This window comes from Cucurbita moschata, unplaced genomic scaffold, assembly GCF_002738365.1.
Source record: "Cucurbita moschata cultivar Rifu unplaced genomic scaffold, Cmos_1.0 Cmo_Scf00002, whole genome shotgun sequence".
In the NCBI taxonomy this organism is placed as follows: Eukaryota; Viridiplantae; Streptophyta; class Magnoliopsida; order Cucurbitales; family Cucurbitaceae; genus Cucurbita; species Cucurbita moschata.
Window position 1 is genome coordinate 6,240,287 of NW_019268518.1, and position 17,499 is coordinate 6,257,785.

Sequence of the window (17,499 nt, forward strand, 5' to 3'; positions counted from 1 at the left end):
ATTGTCATGTTCCTTTCTTAGGGCATGAAATAAAGAACCCTACTACCCACTTTAATTGGATCATATTGAAGCACCTAATTCACTCTCTTTCTTAAAAACACACATTTTTTCTCTCCTTTTTTATGGTCTTTTCTTTTGCTTTTTTATTTTATTTTTATTTATTTTTTTTTGAAGTTGGGACTGCAGGGTTTGGCCCCCAATGTCATATTGGCAACCAACTTTGCCTTTCCTTGCTCTTCAACATCCCATCACTATGAAATCAACATAATTTTCTGTATAGATCTTAGAGTATTCGAATAAACATTTATGTATTTCTCCATTTACCAAAACATTCACCACTATGCCTCCCCTCAAAAAAGTATATCGATAATTGCTCCGATCATGCTCACTTTTACTTTTATATTTTAGATTTTTTTCCACAAAAAAAAAAAAAAAAAATCAAGTTCAAGGTTTGATGAGAAGATAAGAACCAAGCATTCCTTATAAGGGTGTGGAAACCTCCCCTAATACACACGTTTTAACATTGAGGCTGACGACCATACATAATGGTATCTATCTACTAGAAGTGGGCTTTGTCTGTTACAAATGGTATCAGGGCCAGACACCAGGCTGTGTACTAACGAGATGCTTGGCCCCCAGGGGGTGGATTGTGAGAACCCACGCCGGTTGGATAGTAGACGCGTTTTAAAAACGTGAGGCTGACAATGTTACGTAATGAATCAAGTGGACAATATTTGCTATTGGTGGGCCTGGGTTGTTATAAATGGTATAAGAGTCGGACACCGAGCAGTATGCCAGTGAGGACGATGAACCTCCAAGGGAGACGGATTGTGAGATCCCACGTTGATTGGAAAAAAGAATGAAACATTCCTAAAATGGATATTATTTGGTAGCGTTTTATCGTTAGAGTTTTATCACATGATACCACTCTAATACGTGAATTTAAGGGTGTATCCCGGCCTTAGCCCACACGACCAATTCAAAACACCTACACTCGAACATAGCAATATGTGGAACTAGACTACTAACTCAACCAACCCAATTTAATCTATCCATCTCCACCATATAATTACAATTTTGTTACCCTAGGCTGGGGCGTAGGCCTACATGTGAAGGCATCTAAAAGTTAATTATGGAACAATGTTTGGCGCGTTAATCTTTGGTTTCTTTTTGAAAGAACCCAAAAAGGAAAAGGAAAAGCAAAAAAGAAAAAGAGGAAGTTTTATTTGGAGTTGTGAGATGATGATTAAATGTACATGGTCTCATGTTGTGAGATGGAAGATTATATGTAATATCTTTGTGATCTATTTTTAAGGAACATTGAGGGATCTACTTGGGGAAAAACCCCATCTTTTTTACTTTTGTTTTTGCTTTACAAATATGTTATGAACAGTACGTAGAACAAGCTTGGTAGCTAAGAGAGGTCCATGTCCATGTCCATGCCCTACCATTAATTAATTTAGGTACACTAATGAATGCTTAAGCTTATTATGGGTATAATAAACATGAAATGAAATGAATGAGAGCACAAAACAGAAGGAATCAAAGAAATAAAGAGAGCAAAAGAGAGAGAATTTGAAAAGTGGAAAGGGCATCTGGTTAGCCCTTATTCGAAAGGGCTGTTGGAGGATGGATGGTGTTAAATTTGGAAGAACAGATATGAGTCCAGTCCATTTGAATCTGGAAACGAACCCATCTCATTTTAAGTTTGATGTTTTGAGAGGGGAAATAGTGAATTGAGGAAAAGGGTGTGGTGGCCAATGGAAGGGGATGTAAGTGGATAGCCATGTGTGTTGACTTTTTGAGTATCAAAGGAACAAACCCCAGGGTTGCAGAAAGCAACAGCCAAAGGGACAGTCTCACGTGAACTTCACAACTCCACCACCCAGGGATTGGATTTGGCTATGAGGATCATATCTTCATAGATCTATGGAGAAAGATAAATTTGCTTCTTTTTTTTTTTTTTTTTTTTTTTTTAGGTTGAATTATATTCATTCCTCAATTATGAAAGTTTGATTTTAATTATGCTCTAATCATTTTAAAAGTAGCTAAGTGTTGGTAGAGCGAATCTTTCGCTCATATTGAGTTAAATTACAAGTTTAGTCGTTAAATATTTCATTCGACATTTTCTAGTTTAACACACTTTTATCCTAAGAAATATCGAGCCAATTACTCGAGCATGCACAAGAAATGAGCACAACTAACCCTCACAAGGAAGAACAACATGCCCAATTCAACATCCCAACCGAGGAGGATTTTTAGACTGAGTAACAACCCAAGTCTACTGCTTTGAGCTTTTCCACTCGGGGTTCGCCTCAAAGTTTTTAAAATATGTTTGATACAGAGAGGCTTCCATTCTCTTATAAGGAATGTTTTGTTCTCTCTAATCGAAGTGGGATCTCACACTACTTAAGACAATGCTAAGAAGTTCTTACAAAATGGATAATTACTTAATAATATGCACATTTCTTTTTAATGATTCAATCTTAGACGCTCCAAAGTTTTTTTTTTTTTTTTTAGTCGATTTGATTGAGAATAATTCTTCGTTGTATGGCCATGCCCCATGCGATTCAGCACCTGATGGTCTCGACATCCTTCTACATCTCCTGCGACATAGTCACGTAACCTATTTCTCGCTTCTTAAGAGTGAAGATTATCTCCACAGACCAACACGAATCATTCCAGCATGTTTTGTCCTCACTAAAATGCATCAAAGGAAAATTCCTAAGATGTCACCTAACCATCGAGAACCAAGGTGCATCTTGTTAGTGTAGATACTAACTTTCATTTCCTTTAAGCCTTTCTTAGCCATACAATCCTCAAGATCATTCTCATTGGGAGGTGACTCAGTTCATTCATGTACACATCATTTACTCGAGTGTCGCAACAACACATGTTATAAACCAATTTTGTTTGACGGCATTTCTCATCCTTTACCCTTTATTATTAATAATATAAAAACTTAAATATGTTGGAAGAAGATGGATGTGAGATGTTGGAGGTGGGAGGTGAAGGAAAAATAGCTTTCAAGGAAGGGAAGTGAGAGTATGAAAAGATAATACATTTGTACAACCATCTTCAACAATGTGGTCGATATCATAAGGACCACACAGCTGGTTACCAATGCCATATTATTTCTCAGCATAAAGAATGAAGTGATTTAACCACGCACACTCCTTTTGTTTCCATGTTTTTGGATATGGGATTTTGTTTAGGATCTATATATTTCCCTTTACTTTATTCTCTCATCCCCCCATCATTTTAAAGCTGCCCAAATTCAACCATTTACTTTCGATATTACTCGAGAGATTAGATTTCGATCATAACAAGCAACAAATTTTAAACATGATAACAGAGTTTGATAAATTACAGGAATCGAATAAGAATATTGTTCAAAAAAAATCAAAGAAAGAGATTTTTGACGTCTCGATCATCATCGCCATCTAGAACGAAGATTCCCCATCTCATTCAAAGCGTGGTCTCCACAAAGACGAACAAAGACGAAAAAAATGGAGAGCAAGCGAGGAGGGGGAGGGCCCTAGAAATGATATGGGGTAAGTGGCTTAGAACAGTAATAAGGAGAAGGATATAGTGAGGAAGTGGTTCCACCACTTTCTTCCTATGTGCACGAAAGAATCTATCTTATCTCAGTTTTTTTAAGTCGATGGCAGTGAGGGCTTTAAAAAGGCACCCTCCACCTCCTCACCCCATGCCTCATGCATCATGCCTCATGCCTCTTGCCTCTTGCCATTTCCCCACGACGTGCTACCTAGCTTCTTCTTTTGTACTTAGCATAATTCTCTCACTTTTCCACCTCTCATATTAGGTTCATATGTTGTTTCATTCCTGCTTCAGGTTCATTCTCTTTCTATTTTAAGTTCAATCAGCCTTGCACCTGACAATGACCTTACTTTGAGAATAATAACAATAAGAATAAGTATACATGTGAAAAAAGCTAGTAACAAAATGTGCCTTTCAAAATCTTTTGGTAATAGAATGTGCAACTTGAAATTAGTGAAAGAATGTGATACCCGAGTCAATAAAGGGTGCATGAACGAATCGATATCACATTTGAATAAGAGCGATCTTAAAGATAGGATGACTAAAAAAGAAAAAAAAAAATTATTTCTTGTAAGAATAATTAGTATCATTATATTTTTGAAAATTTGTTAAATGATAGTCTATTCCTTATCTTTATCTTTGCAAAAATTAATTTATACTTCCAATATCAAATAAACTAATAATGGTATCAGTTTAAGTTCTAAATTTAGATAAGTGTATCAATTTAAACCCTATCTTATGTTTTGTTCCAAAAATATTAGTCCATAGGATATCTAGTATACCTAAATTGATTCACTTATGCTAGTTTAAGTTCTTAATTGTTTTGCAATATAAGGGTCCAAACGACCCCGATCAAGAATGCTTTTGAGCCTTTTGGCCTAATAGTCTCTTTTACTTAGATTCAATCTTGCCTTGGGTTCTTTATAAATCTCTTTTTAGCATTAGTTCTTTATTTCATGGAATTTGATCTCTTTGTCCAGAATCACTCGAATAATTACAAGTTTAGCTCTTCATCTAAAATTTTTTATCTAGTCCAATATAGGAATACACAAGGGGGTCTTTGTATTTTTTTAAGATTACTGAATTTTATTTCTTTATATATGAATACCCTAAAAGGATGTGCCTAGGATGTCTAGAATGCATGCATGTATGTCCAATATAGGAATACAAGGTGGTCTTTGTATTTCTTTGCTTTTATAAATTTAATTAATCAATGTTAATCTACTTTTTGATCTAAAAGCCCGCCCGTACGAAATGCTTATTGGGCCCATTATTTATGGATTTTCCCTTTATTGGGCTCACGGCCCACGCAAAATATAAAAGCCCACTCGTATGAAATGTTTATTGGGCCCATTATATGAAATACTTATTGGGTCAATTATTTATGGAGCTTCCCTTCATTGGGCTCACGGCCCACGCCAAATTCAAAAGCCCACCCGTATGAAATGCTTATTGTACCGATTATATCCAATGTTTATTGGGCAACCTGTTTATGGATCTTCCCTTCATTGGGCTCTCGGCCCATTCCAAATTTAAACGCTCAACCGTATAATTGCTTATTGGACCACCTGTTTATGGATCTTCACTCCATTGGGCTCGCGGCCCATTACAAATTTAAACGCTCAACCGTATAATTGCTTATTGGACCAACTGTTTATGGATCTTCACTCCATTGGGCTCGCGGCCCATTCCAAATTTAAAAGCCCACCCGTATAATTGCTTATTCGGCAGACTGTTTAAGGATCTTACCTTCATAGGCCTCGCGGCCCATTCCAAACTTAGAAGCCCACCCGTGAAATTCTTATTGGGCCAGTTATTTATGAACTTCCCTTCATTGGGCTCACGGCCCATTCCATTTAAAAGCCCACCCGTGAAATTCTTATTGGGCTAATTATTTATTCTTCCCTTCTTGGGCTCGCGGCCCATTCCAAACTTAATAGCCCATCCGTAAAATTCTTATTGGGCCAATTATTTATGATCTTCCCTTCAATGGGCTCTCAGCCCATTCCAAATTTAAAAGGCCACTCGTATACATTCTTATTGTGCCCACTTTTTATGGATCTTTTCTTCATTGGGCTCACGGTCCATTCCAACTTTAAAAGCCCATCTGTGAAATTCTTATTGGGCCAATTATTTATGGATCTTCCCTTCATTGGGCTCACGGCTCAGTCCAAATTTAAAAGCCTACCCTGGTTTCGAGTGATGTGAAAAGCCTTCTAGCTTCTACCATCCTTGTAATTTACTGACGTGGCATGATCTGGACACAGACCACACTATAACCTCTTGTGTACGTGTCAACACCGAATCCTAAACATCTAGACATCACCGTACGCCGCAACGGAGACTCGAAAAGTCGAACTCTGATCGCCGTTGTTCTTCCATTTCTCTATCTCAAAACTGATTCCTTCCAATTTCTCATCGACAAAACCTAGGGATTCGAATTCTGATTCCCGGAGTTTTCATGTGAATTCATCTTCCATCCATTTTTAGGCGGTTATTAGGGTCTGCTCTGCGAGATTACAATAAATGGAGGACCTGCCTCTTCCGTCAATTTTCGAACAAGCGAGGAAGATTTATGACGCAGCAACTGAGTCTGCGTCGGATCAGGTACCCTTACTGTACCTTTGAATTCCTTCGATGGGTTTGTGTATTTTGGTGGTTTTTATTTTCTCTTCCGTTTTGGGAAATTTAGGATGGTGTGAGGAAGGGTTGTGAAGCATTACGGAAGTGCGAGGATATGATTGGGAAGTTGGGCTTGTTCTCAGTTAACGAGACTAAGGAGGATATCAGCACCGGAAATCTGAAATATATTATGGTAAGTTCTTATTTTAATTTTTTCTTTAGCTTTTTGTATTCAAGGGTTACCTCATCATAATTATAATAACATTAGTAAAATGGTGACCGACGGTTTAATCAGAAGAGCTTATCAGCATAGACTTTGTTGTGTTGCTGATTCGTTGTAGTGCTACTTTGTAGTTCTTCCACAGCGATAGTGAAGGCCTACTTGAGTTTCTGAATGCTCCAAAACACTTCAGAAAGTCATTCCGTTTCAGTATGTATGAAAGATGAAGGATATAGGAGGAGGGATCGAAATGGTTTTGTGGTTGATAATTTGGTATAGATTATACCTCTTTTTTAATTAGATATGCGAAGAAGACTGTTCATATTAGGTATAGTTTTACTGATATTTCTTTAATTTCCTATCATAGTATTGGGGAGATTATTTTATTATGACTCATTATTTTTTCATTTCCTATCTCTAGTAGGCATGTCTTTTGTTGGCTACAAATGAGGCTACTTACTCCGATTTTGAAGTTGTACCGAGTGAAAGAAAAGAGATTAGGCTTCTGGCTTTGCACTTAAGATTGATGCTCTGTTTTATTTAAGCTATAAAGAGTGGAAAGTTTCAGTACCATCTATTCATTTCGCCACGCACCGCGCCCATTCACTTGCTTATCGTAGAAGCTTTTAGTATACAGTGCCCCACAAATAGAAATCTCAAGACCAATGTTTTACCAACCAAACCTTCCCGATATCTCCCATGCTACTATCTTTTATCCTAGCTAGACAACTCTTTGCAAATATATTTCACCATCGTTTATAACTTCATTAACGCATAGGGTTCGAAATATGTTATTTATGATTGATATTTCTTTGAAATGGATAGTTTTAACGGCCTTTTCTACAGTCACCAGAAAATCCATATATTTTATTTCTGATAGTTGTTTCCTGTAGGTGCCATTTTATCTTGCTGAGTTGACTGAGAAGATTGCACAAGATGACAGGATAGAGATCCTTAAGGCTTCCCAGGCAAAATTAAAGGTTAGTGCTGTCTACTATTTCACATCTGAGTAATTTCCGAAGCTCATGTTTCATGGTAAAAAGAAATATGTGTGGAATAATAATAAAATTTGATCTTATTATTTTAAGGCTTCATCATTAACTTTTTAAAATACGAATAATTGACATCTATTTAGGAGTTCATAGCATTTTGTGAAACTATGGAACTGGTGCCAAAAGAGGAACTCGAAACATCTACTGAAGGAAATTCCCTTGCAGATCGAAGGGCTCGGAAAGTACGTATACCCGCATCACATTTTGAGATTTTTTTTTTTCTGCCGGAGATGGGGGAGCAATTATTAATTATGATGGGGTGACTGGTTTTTGATGTCATGACACAGATTTTAAATCATCAATTCTTGCATAATATGAGATGTTTCTTAATATTGTGGATGGAACTGCAGTTCCATTCTTGAACTTATTTCTTAATGTTTGTTTGTAGATTGCAAGGTTCAAACGTCAAAAGGCTGCTGAGTCAAAGTTACTTGAGATAAAGGAGCGAAAAGAGCGCCGTGGGCGTTCAAGCAAAGCATCTGCTTTGTCTGCTCCTATAGAGGCTGGAGAGGAGGATGTGCTGGAAGATGATGGAGAGGAAGAGCGAGAGGTTATTTTTTTTTAAAATCATATAGCAGTAGTATTCCATTTCTCTCTATTTTCTGTCACATTGCCTGTTCTAGGGTGTGAAATATTTTGAACGTTTGCCGTTCCTCTTTTGAATCTTTCTATAGGCTTTTTTATGTTTTTTCTTAGTCGTTGTTAATTACATTGTGTTCTTTCTTTGCTGTAGGCTTGGCTTACGACCATCACTTTGGCTATCTGCAAGGTCAGTTATGCAGAATTATTTAACATCTCCAGGTTGTTGCTCTCTAGGATTGTACTCAAATTTTCCTGGAATGCTATATATTCAGGCTTTTGATCTACTAGAGATGCTGAAGGAGGAGGAAGAGATGCTCTCTTCCATCAAGGAAATACAAGAAAAGGTAAGAAGCTACATTCCAGACTTTGTGCGAGCATGCTTAAAGCATTTCGTGCGCTGTTTACGTCATTCGCTCTCTATCATTAATCGGAGCCATGATATGTCAAATAGATGAATTCTCTTTTATGTTTTCTTGTTAGAATTCTAAGAGCAACTGTTCTTTGCTATATATGTCAGGATGGGGACAAGAACTTATCTAGAGAGATTCTTGATGATCGTATGAAAAGAGCAGAAGATTGGCATCGTGACGGGGTCGTGAGAGCAAGATATTCAAAACCAGCGCCACCAATCACTTGTGCAACGTTTGCTCGGGATGTTTTAGAAGGGAGAGCAAATGTGTCTGAAACACATGATCACAAACATCAGCCTCTCATATTTGGACCAGCAAGTCTTGTAAGTGGACCCCTTACGAGTGAGAGGGAGAGGTTGGCTGCCCAGGTTTTCCAACCTGGCTTTAGGTATGTAGTTTTTAAAAAGTTTTGTTTTTGAAATTGTCTAAGGATTCATATCTTTCCTCCAGAAAGTTGAAAAACATTGAAAGCAAGTTATGATTCGGAGTTGTATGATACACATGGATAATTTATGGGTTGAAATTTTGTGTGGAAAGGATGCCAACCATGAGCATCGAGGACGCAGGGCTGAGGGAGATGGAAATGATGAACAAATGGCAAGAGAGGACTGCTAAGTTCATAGAAGAAGCAAACTCCGCATGGTATAAGGATGAAACTCGAAAACCAGGGCAAAGTGAGGATGCCGATGACGAAGACGATGATGCTGCCCAGGAGAAGGCCAGAGCATGGGATGACTGGAAAGACGACAATCCTCGAGGTGCAGGCAATAAGAAGCTTACGCCCTGTGGGTAGGAGGAACTGTAACCAGAGATTCCGAAGTTCTATGGATTCGAGATCCGATTATTATACCATGTAACGGAATCCTTGTTCATGAGAGGTTGAAAGTAGAGTTGGGGTGTAGTTTGATTGTTTCTTATCGTAGGATGGATGATAACTTCTGTACGGTGCTACCTACCTTTAGTTCGTTATCATTCAACAAACCAGATAAATTTTCCATTGATTGCAAAGTCAACATCCAATCATATCTCATTCCTAAAATGCCCTTGAAGACAATGTGACAATGACATCCTACCCTTGAAGATAATGTGATAGTGACATGTGGATAGGTGAATTCTTAATGAACTCCCATCTCCAACACGAATGGGAGATGTTGAGATGTTTTATTTTATTGCAAGTTTCAGTAGGACTTGATATGTAATTTAATCCTTAAATAAATAGAACAACTTTTCACGAACTGAAGAAGCATTCATTCAAGAATCGTTTCCAAGCAAGTTTAGATGATATCTTCGTTGACAGAATCCCAATTTCATGTTCAGATTGAAGGTGTGAGAAATGACCAAAACAGAGACCATCTTTATTTTCATTCGTATAAACTGAACTCCATTGATTTGTTTTTGTCAATTTTGAGAATCGTACATGATGTGTATGAAAAGAAATCAAGAAACCCATAAATATTTACCAGCAAAGTAAAAAATAACTTGAAGCTTACGTGAATCATCACCACCGCTTTCTTCGTGAAGCAATCGTCTCCGTTTTAACCATCAGTGATTATCCATTCCAATGGCCATTGCTGCCAATCAAGGATTGAAACCCATAAAAACTCAGCAGGATTTCAGCTCTCAATGCACTGAAATCCACTGCAAACCCAAAGCCATATGGCGAACAAAACCAGACATACAAACAAGTCGATGGACAGAACAACCCAAACATGCTTCCGCCATATTTGCTTTGCTTTCTGACGCTCATATGAACCATTCTTTTGCATCAGCAATGTGATATCTCTACTGCATAAGCCATTGTTATCGTCATACAGATCCACAGAATCATCCACAGTTGATGCGTATTTTCCCTCTTCGCTATTAGCATCTCCAACCACTTTCTTCTTCTTCTTCATTAGGCTACAGGGTTTCGAGAACTTCGAAATAAGCGATGTCTTCTTTCTTTTATCTGAATCCAAGCCCGACGACGTCTGGTCCTGATTCGACGTTAGGATACGCCGGAAAATCGAATCGAACTGCGATTGAAAGCAATTAGAAGTGAAATTCTCGAAACCCTTGCGTAATTCGCTTTCGATGAAGTCCTCGAAAGCTCGCCTTAAGCGGTTTAAGAAACCACAAACCTCCGATCTGAAAAGGTCCTCATGGAAGATTCCAAAATAAACGAAGGGACCTTCGATCAAAAAGGTGTACACTCTGTTTCTAACGGTATGAGAGAAGGTTGAGTGATGAGGAGGAGCTTTCTCGATGCATCTGAAAGCCAAATCATTGAGATTCGGCTCTCGATTGAATTCAGCAAGGATTACAGTTCCTCTTGCAATGCAGGCATAGAACACAAGATCTGGATTCGAAACCATTCACGGATTCAAATGAAACCCCCCACCGCTTCGATTCTCGTAGAATGGAATTCAGATTCTCAAATTCGAATCCGATCGAAAACAAATTTCAATGTGAGATCACAGAATCATTTGGCAAAAATCAAATCCCACAAAAAAGTCGGTTGGCTTGACGGATTTCACAAAAATCAGGGACTCCAAATCAAGTCCCGCATTATAGCGCACACATTCGTGAATGTCCGTGAACAGAATCCAAAAACTTCGATTCTAATTCTGCATCTTTCTCATCAATTTTAATGTATGAAGAGAAGTATTAGAATCCCTTGGAGAACGGTTTTTCTCTCTCTCTCTCTCTCTCTCTCTCTAGGGTTTGGACTTTCTGTTGGAAGAAGAGGACGGGGAAATTGTTGTATACGAAAGGGCGGAAAAAGACATCAGAGAAACCAACAGAAAAACGATTGCCAGCGTGGCATTCGCCCCCCTATTAATTGCTGATACTACGTAAAAGCCCCCCTTCCAATCCTGTGGTTTTGACTTATAGTCATTATCATTATCTCCTCAAAATTGCTAAAAATAAATAAATAAAAATTAACTAACTAAAAAAGTATATTAGAGATAGGGAGGAACAAACATATCTTTAGAAATTCTTTTTAAGGATAAAATTTTACTTTGCATAACCGTTGTCCATATGTTTTTGGGGTCGATACATTAGATTATTTTGACGTCATCTTTGGTTAATATTAGTTTCATCATCCTCCCCATTTAATTAATGATTTTAACTATAAGATCAAAAATTCAAATATTTCGCGGTTATGAGTCAATCTCTAGTTAGATGATGGTCGTTAATAGAAGATGTAATAACGTAACTCTCTATGAAATTTTTCACCTCTATCACTTATAGACTTTACTCCCATTTGTAGTTTATCAACGGAGTGATAGAAGGAGTAGAAGGAGTTTTTAGTCTTTTCACATGGGTTCGCTTAAATTTTGCCGGATTTGCAAATAGTTCTAAGGTTTGCTAATATGTTGGTTGAGTATGCTATATTTTCAACCATCCTTCTACGAAAAGAACTTCCACCTTTGAATTTTGTTATCGACTTTGTACCTATAATTACAAAGAAACATGTTGCACCTATATCGATGAGCAAGAGAATGAATGAAAACGATCCATACGAACAAAAAAAAAGAACAAAAAAAAAAAACTTAGGATGAGTGCTAAAATCATATTTGCTCATATATTTCGAAGTTATGCTTTAAGGTTACATTTTTTTTAACCTCGCTAAATAACTAAAGAACATCTTCATTTCATTTTCATTTTCGTCCTCCATTCCAATCCCAAAAGCTTAGACCGAAGGGAAAAGAAAAGGATTCATTTTCATTTGGCTTCGGTAGTCTTTCAATGTCCTCCTTCGTTGTTGCAAAATGGGTAACGGTTAGGTCAAAGGTTAAGGCATCGCTGAGATAGTGGTCGGTCTTTCCCTCCAAATTTGGCTATTGAGTCTTATAGCTCAATGGGGTTCGTCTACTTCCCACTTTTCTCGCATCTGAAATCAATTGCTTCTTGAACATCACAATGAAAGCTTCAACTCTCTCATTCAACTCCTCTTTCGACAACCCAATTACCTCTTCTTCTTCATCTTCTTCAATTTCCTCTTCTTTATCCATCTCCTGCTGTTTGATCTCAACTTCTTCCACTTTTTCAGGCTCGCTGCTTCTAATCTTCTTCTTCTTCGTCGGCTCTTGGGTTTGGCTTTCACTGTAACTTGCAGGACTGGAAGTGAAGAAGATTGTTACAAGGATGAGATTCAACGCAAGGAACACCCAGATCCGCCATTGCTCAACCAAGAAGAACAGAACCACAGCTCTCTTCAAACAAGCTGCCATTAACAATGCCGTTCCAGCTGACAACACACCTCTGCTTGTACAATCTTTATCTTCAACCTCTCCTTGCTTCGATTCCCTGCAACCTTCCTCCGCCCTCCACATGTTTGATGATTTCTACTCAAAAATTTGAACACTCAAATCCTGCTGTGTTTGTTTATATGGTGGGAAAGGAATTGGTTTGAATTTGTTGGGTTGTGTGGGGTGGGTGTGGGCCAACGTTGGAAGCAGCAGGCTTTAATGATATCAAAGGGACAAGGTGCAGCTGCTCGGGAAGACAAGAAGACATAGCTATGCTAAAGCCTGCAACTCTCACTCCCTTTTCTTTTTTTTTTTATATTTTCTATTGGGTTTAGTTTATGATTGCTCCAACATAGGATTAGGAGTTAGGATCGAAGTAATGGATGTGCTCATGTTGGGTCCTGGCGTGCTCATTCCTTGTCTTTCTCGGATGCCTAATTCATGTGTTCTTAGCTTCGTTGGGAATAGGAGAGAGCTACTTCTAGTAGCCTTTTTTATATAAAGAATTGTGTCCAAAAAATATATATTTGATTTATTTAAAAAAATGTGTGTGTGTGTGTGTGGCCATTGAAATTACCAAGGAATGATAGAATAAATGAAACTATTTAACCAAAAAATGAAACGGAAGACATAAAGAGCATTTCTCGCAACAAGTTGAAAGGTGTTCTAACAAATACTTAATTTAACTATATATTTGGTCCCTTATAATTTATAAATAAAAATAATGAATATTAAATATGACTTGGATATGTATCTGTTCATTACCAAACAAGTCTTCCTTGGTGTTAGCATCAGTTTTCCTCCTTTGGCTCCTCACCTTGGAAGAAAAAACATTAATGTCAACAAATACTCCGACCAATAAAAATTCAATAAGGCATACATCATTATCATAAGATTTTTTTTATATGGATGAGTGTGTGAGCTATCTTGTGTGCACCTCAACTAATTTCACTGTCAATATTTTGTGTAATATTTCTAATTTTCTTCAAATTTCATTTTGGAGATAAAATAGTCCTTGTAAAGTTTATCATATCAGAAATCTCGTTCTCAACCAAATCTTGTAAGAAAATAACAGAGTGGAAAAAGCTATACAAAGAATCCGATGTGTCTGGGAAAGTGAAAAACACCTGCAAAAGATCTCACTTCTTTCATTTTGGTACTAAAAGGTCTCTCACCTTTCATCAGTGAAAAAAGCAGTGTAATGTCAATGCATAGTCGATGATGATAGAACAAAAATGCAAAAAAGTAGAAATAAAAATTCGAAGGCATGCTTGCTTCAAAACATGTTGAGTTACATAGATCATCACAAAATGACCCTACTTGTATCATTTCACACCATCATCACATTGAAGCTGAAGATATTCCTGATGCTTTTTGTTATTGATTTTTTCTTTTTCAATAAATTAAACTAAACATTAGAAAGCAAGCTACAAACTATGTGAAGCTAAACACCAACCTGTGGATTCCTTGGAAAAGTAAATTCTGAAGAACTGTGAGGAGAACCGACGTGTTGGATGACCAATCATATCCAGGTTCTGATTGTGTTGAGGGCCGAAAAGAAATCACCACTATTACTACCATCTTTCTCTAGACAGAGATATGAGCTGCGGGAAAAAAAAGTAGGAAGTTACAGAAAATTGTAACCAAGCACTTAGGATCTGAACCAACCAAATGATGAGTATATGGACAGAACCTCATCAAGTATATGCAATTTGCAAGTAACATAACCAGCACTAGAGTCTTACTAAATAAATAGTAGAAAAAGAATTCAATGGTACAAGTTGTTTCAAACCTATTCTAGTTGAATGTTAAAAACTAAACTAAACTCTCAAGGGGTGTTTAGGGTAAGGATGTTGGATCCGTTGGATTGCCTTTTGTACACAAATTTATATTTGGTCAGTAGATTTTTTTATTCCAATCTTCTACTTACTTAGTTGGTCCACTAACTGTATTGATTATACACTAGCTTCCATAAATGCAAACCCAGAAGCTAAACAAATAAACTTCTAAAACTCATTCCTTGCATAATCTAAAATAAATCATAGAAACTCAGAGTTCCCAACCCCATAAACCAACTACCTCCTAAAAACAGTTCGAAAATAAAGTGAGATGTTTTCCTTTTCCTGGTTGAAATTCATAAGTGAACAACAGAATGATTAACATTCGTAATCAAAAAGCTGACTTGGGCTAATGCCAGAAGAAAATATTGAACTCAATTAAGGAGTCGGCCATCTGTTCCTAAGAGAACATTAAAATGAGTTTTCACCATGTAAAACATTCAAAATATTGCAGGCTAAAACAACTGAGTTTTGTTCCCCATTCTAAATAAAATCTCAACATCTTATGCCAGTTCATCACACGTTCAAAATTGCAAAAGAGAATTTGTAACCAACCTGACGAGCAACTTCAGATAGCTGTCGACTCTCCCTCGTTGATTCTCTGTTCAAGTCAGTCCTCTCAAACTGAGGCTCAAATTTTAGTTTTTCACCCAAGCTCCTTTTTCCATTTCTCTTTTCAGGAGAAATATTTTCATCTGAAATGCCCATGGCTTCCCTCTTGCGTTTGCTTTGTCTAGTACAATTGAGGTGTTTCTTGTCTACTTGGCAAGGAGAGCAGTTCGTAACTACACATATTTGCCCGCATTTCGTATTAGGATTTATTTCAGAGTTCAACTCAAAACTTGGACAAATCAAATTCCTTATTTCATCACTTTCCTGTTTCACTGACAATGCCATCAGTTCCTTCTTATTGTTTGCTGTATTCTCAAGAAATTCGGAACTATTGACCTTAATACTGGCAGTAACACTAGCAGGTACTGATGTAGAGTCGACATAACTTCCAGTTGATGTGAGTCCTGGATCCAAGCAGGTTAATTTCTTCATCTTGCTCTGATGCTTAGTTTTGGAATGATCATCACCAGATTTTCCGTTATCATTAACTAGATTAGTGGAAGTCGTACATGGGGACAGGAAAAAACACTTATCACGAGGATTGATGGGCTGGTCAGGCGAGTGACCATTTAAATTCTCACGCTTCATGTTCCCTTGTGGTTGCCTCCCATTAGAATTTCCACTTGCACCGCTGTAACTGTCAGTTTTATGCTCCTCCGGCAAACAAGATTTTTTTCCCACATTCCCACTATCAGCCATCAGAGATGGTGCAGAATATTCATTATTATCAGATCTCACGTCATCATCTTTCAAATATGGCCTGCAAAGGGAAATGATGCATGATGGATGATGAGGTTTTGTTAGTTGACTACCATGCAACCTGCAAGAGCCTGTTTTACATTTTCCAAATTGAGACGTCCTTCTTAATGTATGGAGCTTTACAGATCTCTTTAACACAGCACCATGCACCCTCTTCCCTATATCTGTCTTTCCAATTCTGGTAGAAAGGCCTCCTTCCTCCTTGGCCTTCTTTTTTACTAAAGGTTCCTTTTCCTCAAGGACTTGGTTATCTTTTACATCAATACCTAGAGGTAAGCTATAATCCAGGTAATTCCTTTCTAATGCACGAATTCTCTGGGTGCATCTCTTCCCATATGATCTGCGCTCCTTGGTTCTCACTACCATGGAGGAAGAGTCAGAATCGTGAGCGTGGACAATGTCCACTTGAGAAACAGATGAATGTTCGACAGACTTTGGCACACTATCATGTATTGCATGGGCTATCTTTTCCATCTTCGTGTTCCTCAAATTAGAAGACACTGTTTGCAGTTCTGATGAGGAAGGACAGGAAGAATCTGGATCAAGGATAGACTGACTAGAGAGAGTAATTTTATTCATAATCATCCCTTCCAAAGGCTGCATTTTGTCTTTTTTCTCCTTCTCCAACTGGAATTGTGCCTCTTTCAACTGTATTCTAAGATCTGTTATCACATCCTCCGCCTCATGAAGTTTTGCTTCAAGCTCTTCAACTTTTCTCCTCTGGCATAATGATGTAATTTCTGCTTCACGCATCTGCGAAGGAGAGTGTTATGTTCATTTGGATGAAATAAGAAAAGCAGTTAGAAATGGCTACTACAATAATAATGATACTATTTTTGCCCATGTTAGATCGATAATCAATTCAGTTTATTGCAAAATTGGAAATGGCCACTACAATAATAAACCAGGACTAATTGGCTATGCCTCCGTAATGCAAGCAAGGTAAAAAGTGGGCCTTTTTAAAATTCCTATTCCATGTGTTTTAGTCTCATAAACACATCAATGAACTTGAGAATTCAAATATCTAGACTATTTTCACCTATTTCCAATGTGTTTGAAATGCATTGTTAACAACTCCAGTGAGTTGCTTCTAGCATTTAATAAAATATTCTACACCAGTTAGCCTTTATAAACCATAGCAAGCTGAAAGCCTAGATGAAAACCCCCCGGTGAATTATAGATGGAAGTTAAAAGTCCCAAAGAAAGTGAAATTCTCCACTTGGTCCCTTCAATGTAGAAGCCTTAATGCTGCTGAAAAGTTACAAGGGGAGTTCCCAAGTTGGGTTATCTCCTTCTGTCTCTGCCGCTTTTGTTTTAAGAGCCTGGGGCACTCGATCATATTCTTCTCCATTGCCCTTATGTTCAAAGGGTTTGATGCTACCTTATGACTTCGGTACGGCCATATGTCTTCCAGATAAGGTGGATCTCTAGCCTGTGTAAGTCTAGGAGGAAAGTTGTTTAAATGCAAATCTAAAATTCTATGAAACTGTCGCTTTGATTATGTAGCTCTCTTTTGTGTGGGGTTCTCTCAACTCCCAACCCCTAGTTTTTTTTTTTTTTTTTTTTTTTTTTTTTTTTTTTTTTTTTTTTTTTTTTTTTTTTTTTTTT

General features: G+C 37.5%; 4 protein-coding genes across 4 annotated transcripts in view; 1 reads left to right on the plus strand and 3 right to left on the minus strand.

The window, feature by feature from the left end:
- Positions 1-5,855: 5,855 nt before the first annotated feature.
- Positions 5,856-9,470, plus strand: LOC111464085 (PP2A regulatory subunit TAP46-like). Its single transcript, XM_023108169.1, has 9 exons — positions 5,856-6,168; positions 6,254-6,376; positions 7,297-7,383; positions 7,539-7,637; positions 7,844-8,005; positions 8,189-8,224; positions 8,310-8,381; positions 8,555-8,835; positions 8,985-9,470. Exons 1-9 carry the CDS (start codon positions 6,088-6,090, stop codon positions 9,238-9,240), a joined length of 1,197 nt encoding a protein of 398 aa, XP_022963937.1. The 5' UTR covers positions 5,856-6,087; the 3' UTR covers positions 9,241-9,470.
- Positions 9,471-9,781: 311 nt separating this feature from the next.
- LOC111464094 (phytolongin Phyl2.2-like) lies at positions 9,782-11,190 on the minus strand. Its single transcript, XM_023108182.1, has one exon. The coding sequence runs from the start codon at positions 10,799-10,801 to the stop codon at positions 10,061-10,063; it is 741 nt and encodes a 246-aa protein (XP_022963950.1). The 5' UTR covers positions 10,802-11,190; the 3' UTR covers positions 9,782-10,060.
- Positions 11,191-12,271: 1,081 nt separating this feature from the next.
- Positions 12,272-12,766, minus strand: LOC111460852. Its single transcript, XM_023104189.1, has one exon. The coding sequence runs from the start codon at positions 12,764-12,766 to the stop codon at positions 12,272-12,274; it is 495 nt and encodes a 164-aa protein (XP_022959957.1).
- Positions 12,767-13,271: 505 nt separating this feature from the next.
- Positions 13,272-17,499, minus strand: part of LOC111431386 — a 6,693-nt gene continuing 2,465 nt past the window's right edge. The window contains exons 3-5 of the mRNA XM_023068012.1: positions 15,076-16,644; positions 14,139-14,286; positions 13,272-13,499 (exon numbers count right to left, since the gene is read on the minus strand). Coding sequence (XP_022923780.1) covers positions 14,257-14,286; positions 15,076-16,644 — 1,599 coding nt within the window. The 3' untranslated portion in view covers positions 13,272-13,499; positions 14,139-14,256. The remainder of the gene's footprint in view (positions 13,500-14,138; positions 14,287-15,075; positions 16,645-17,499) is intronic.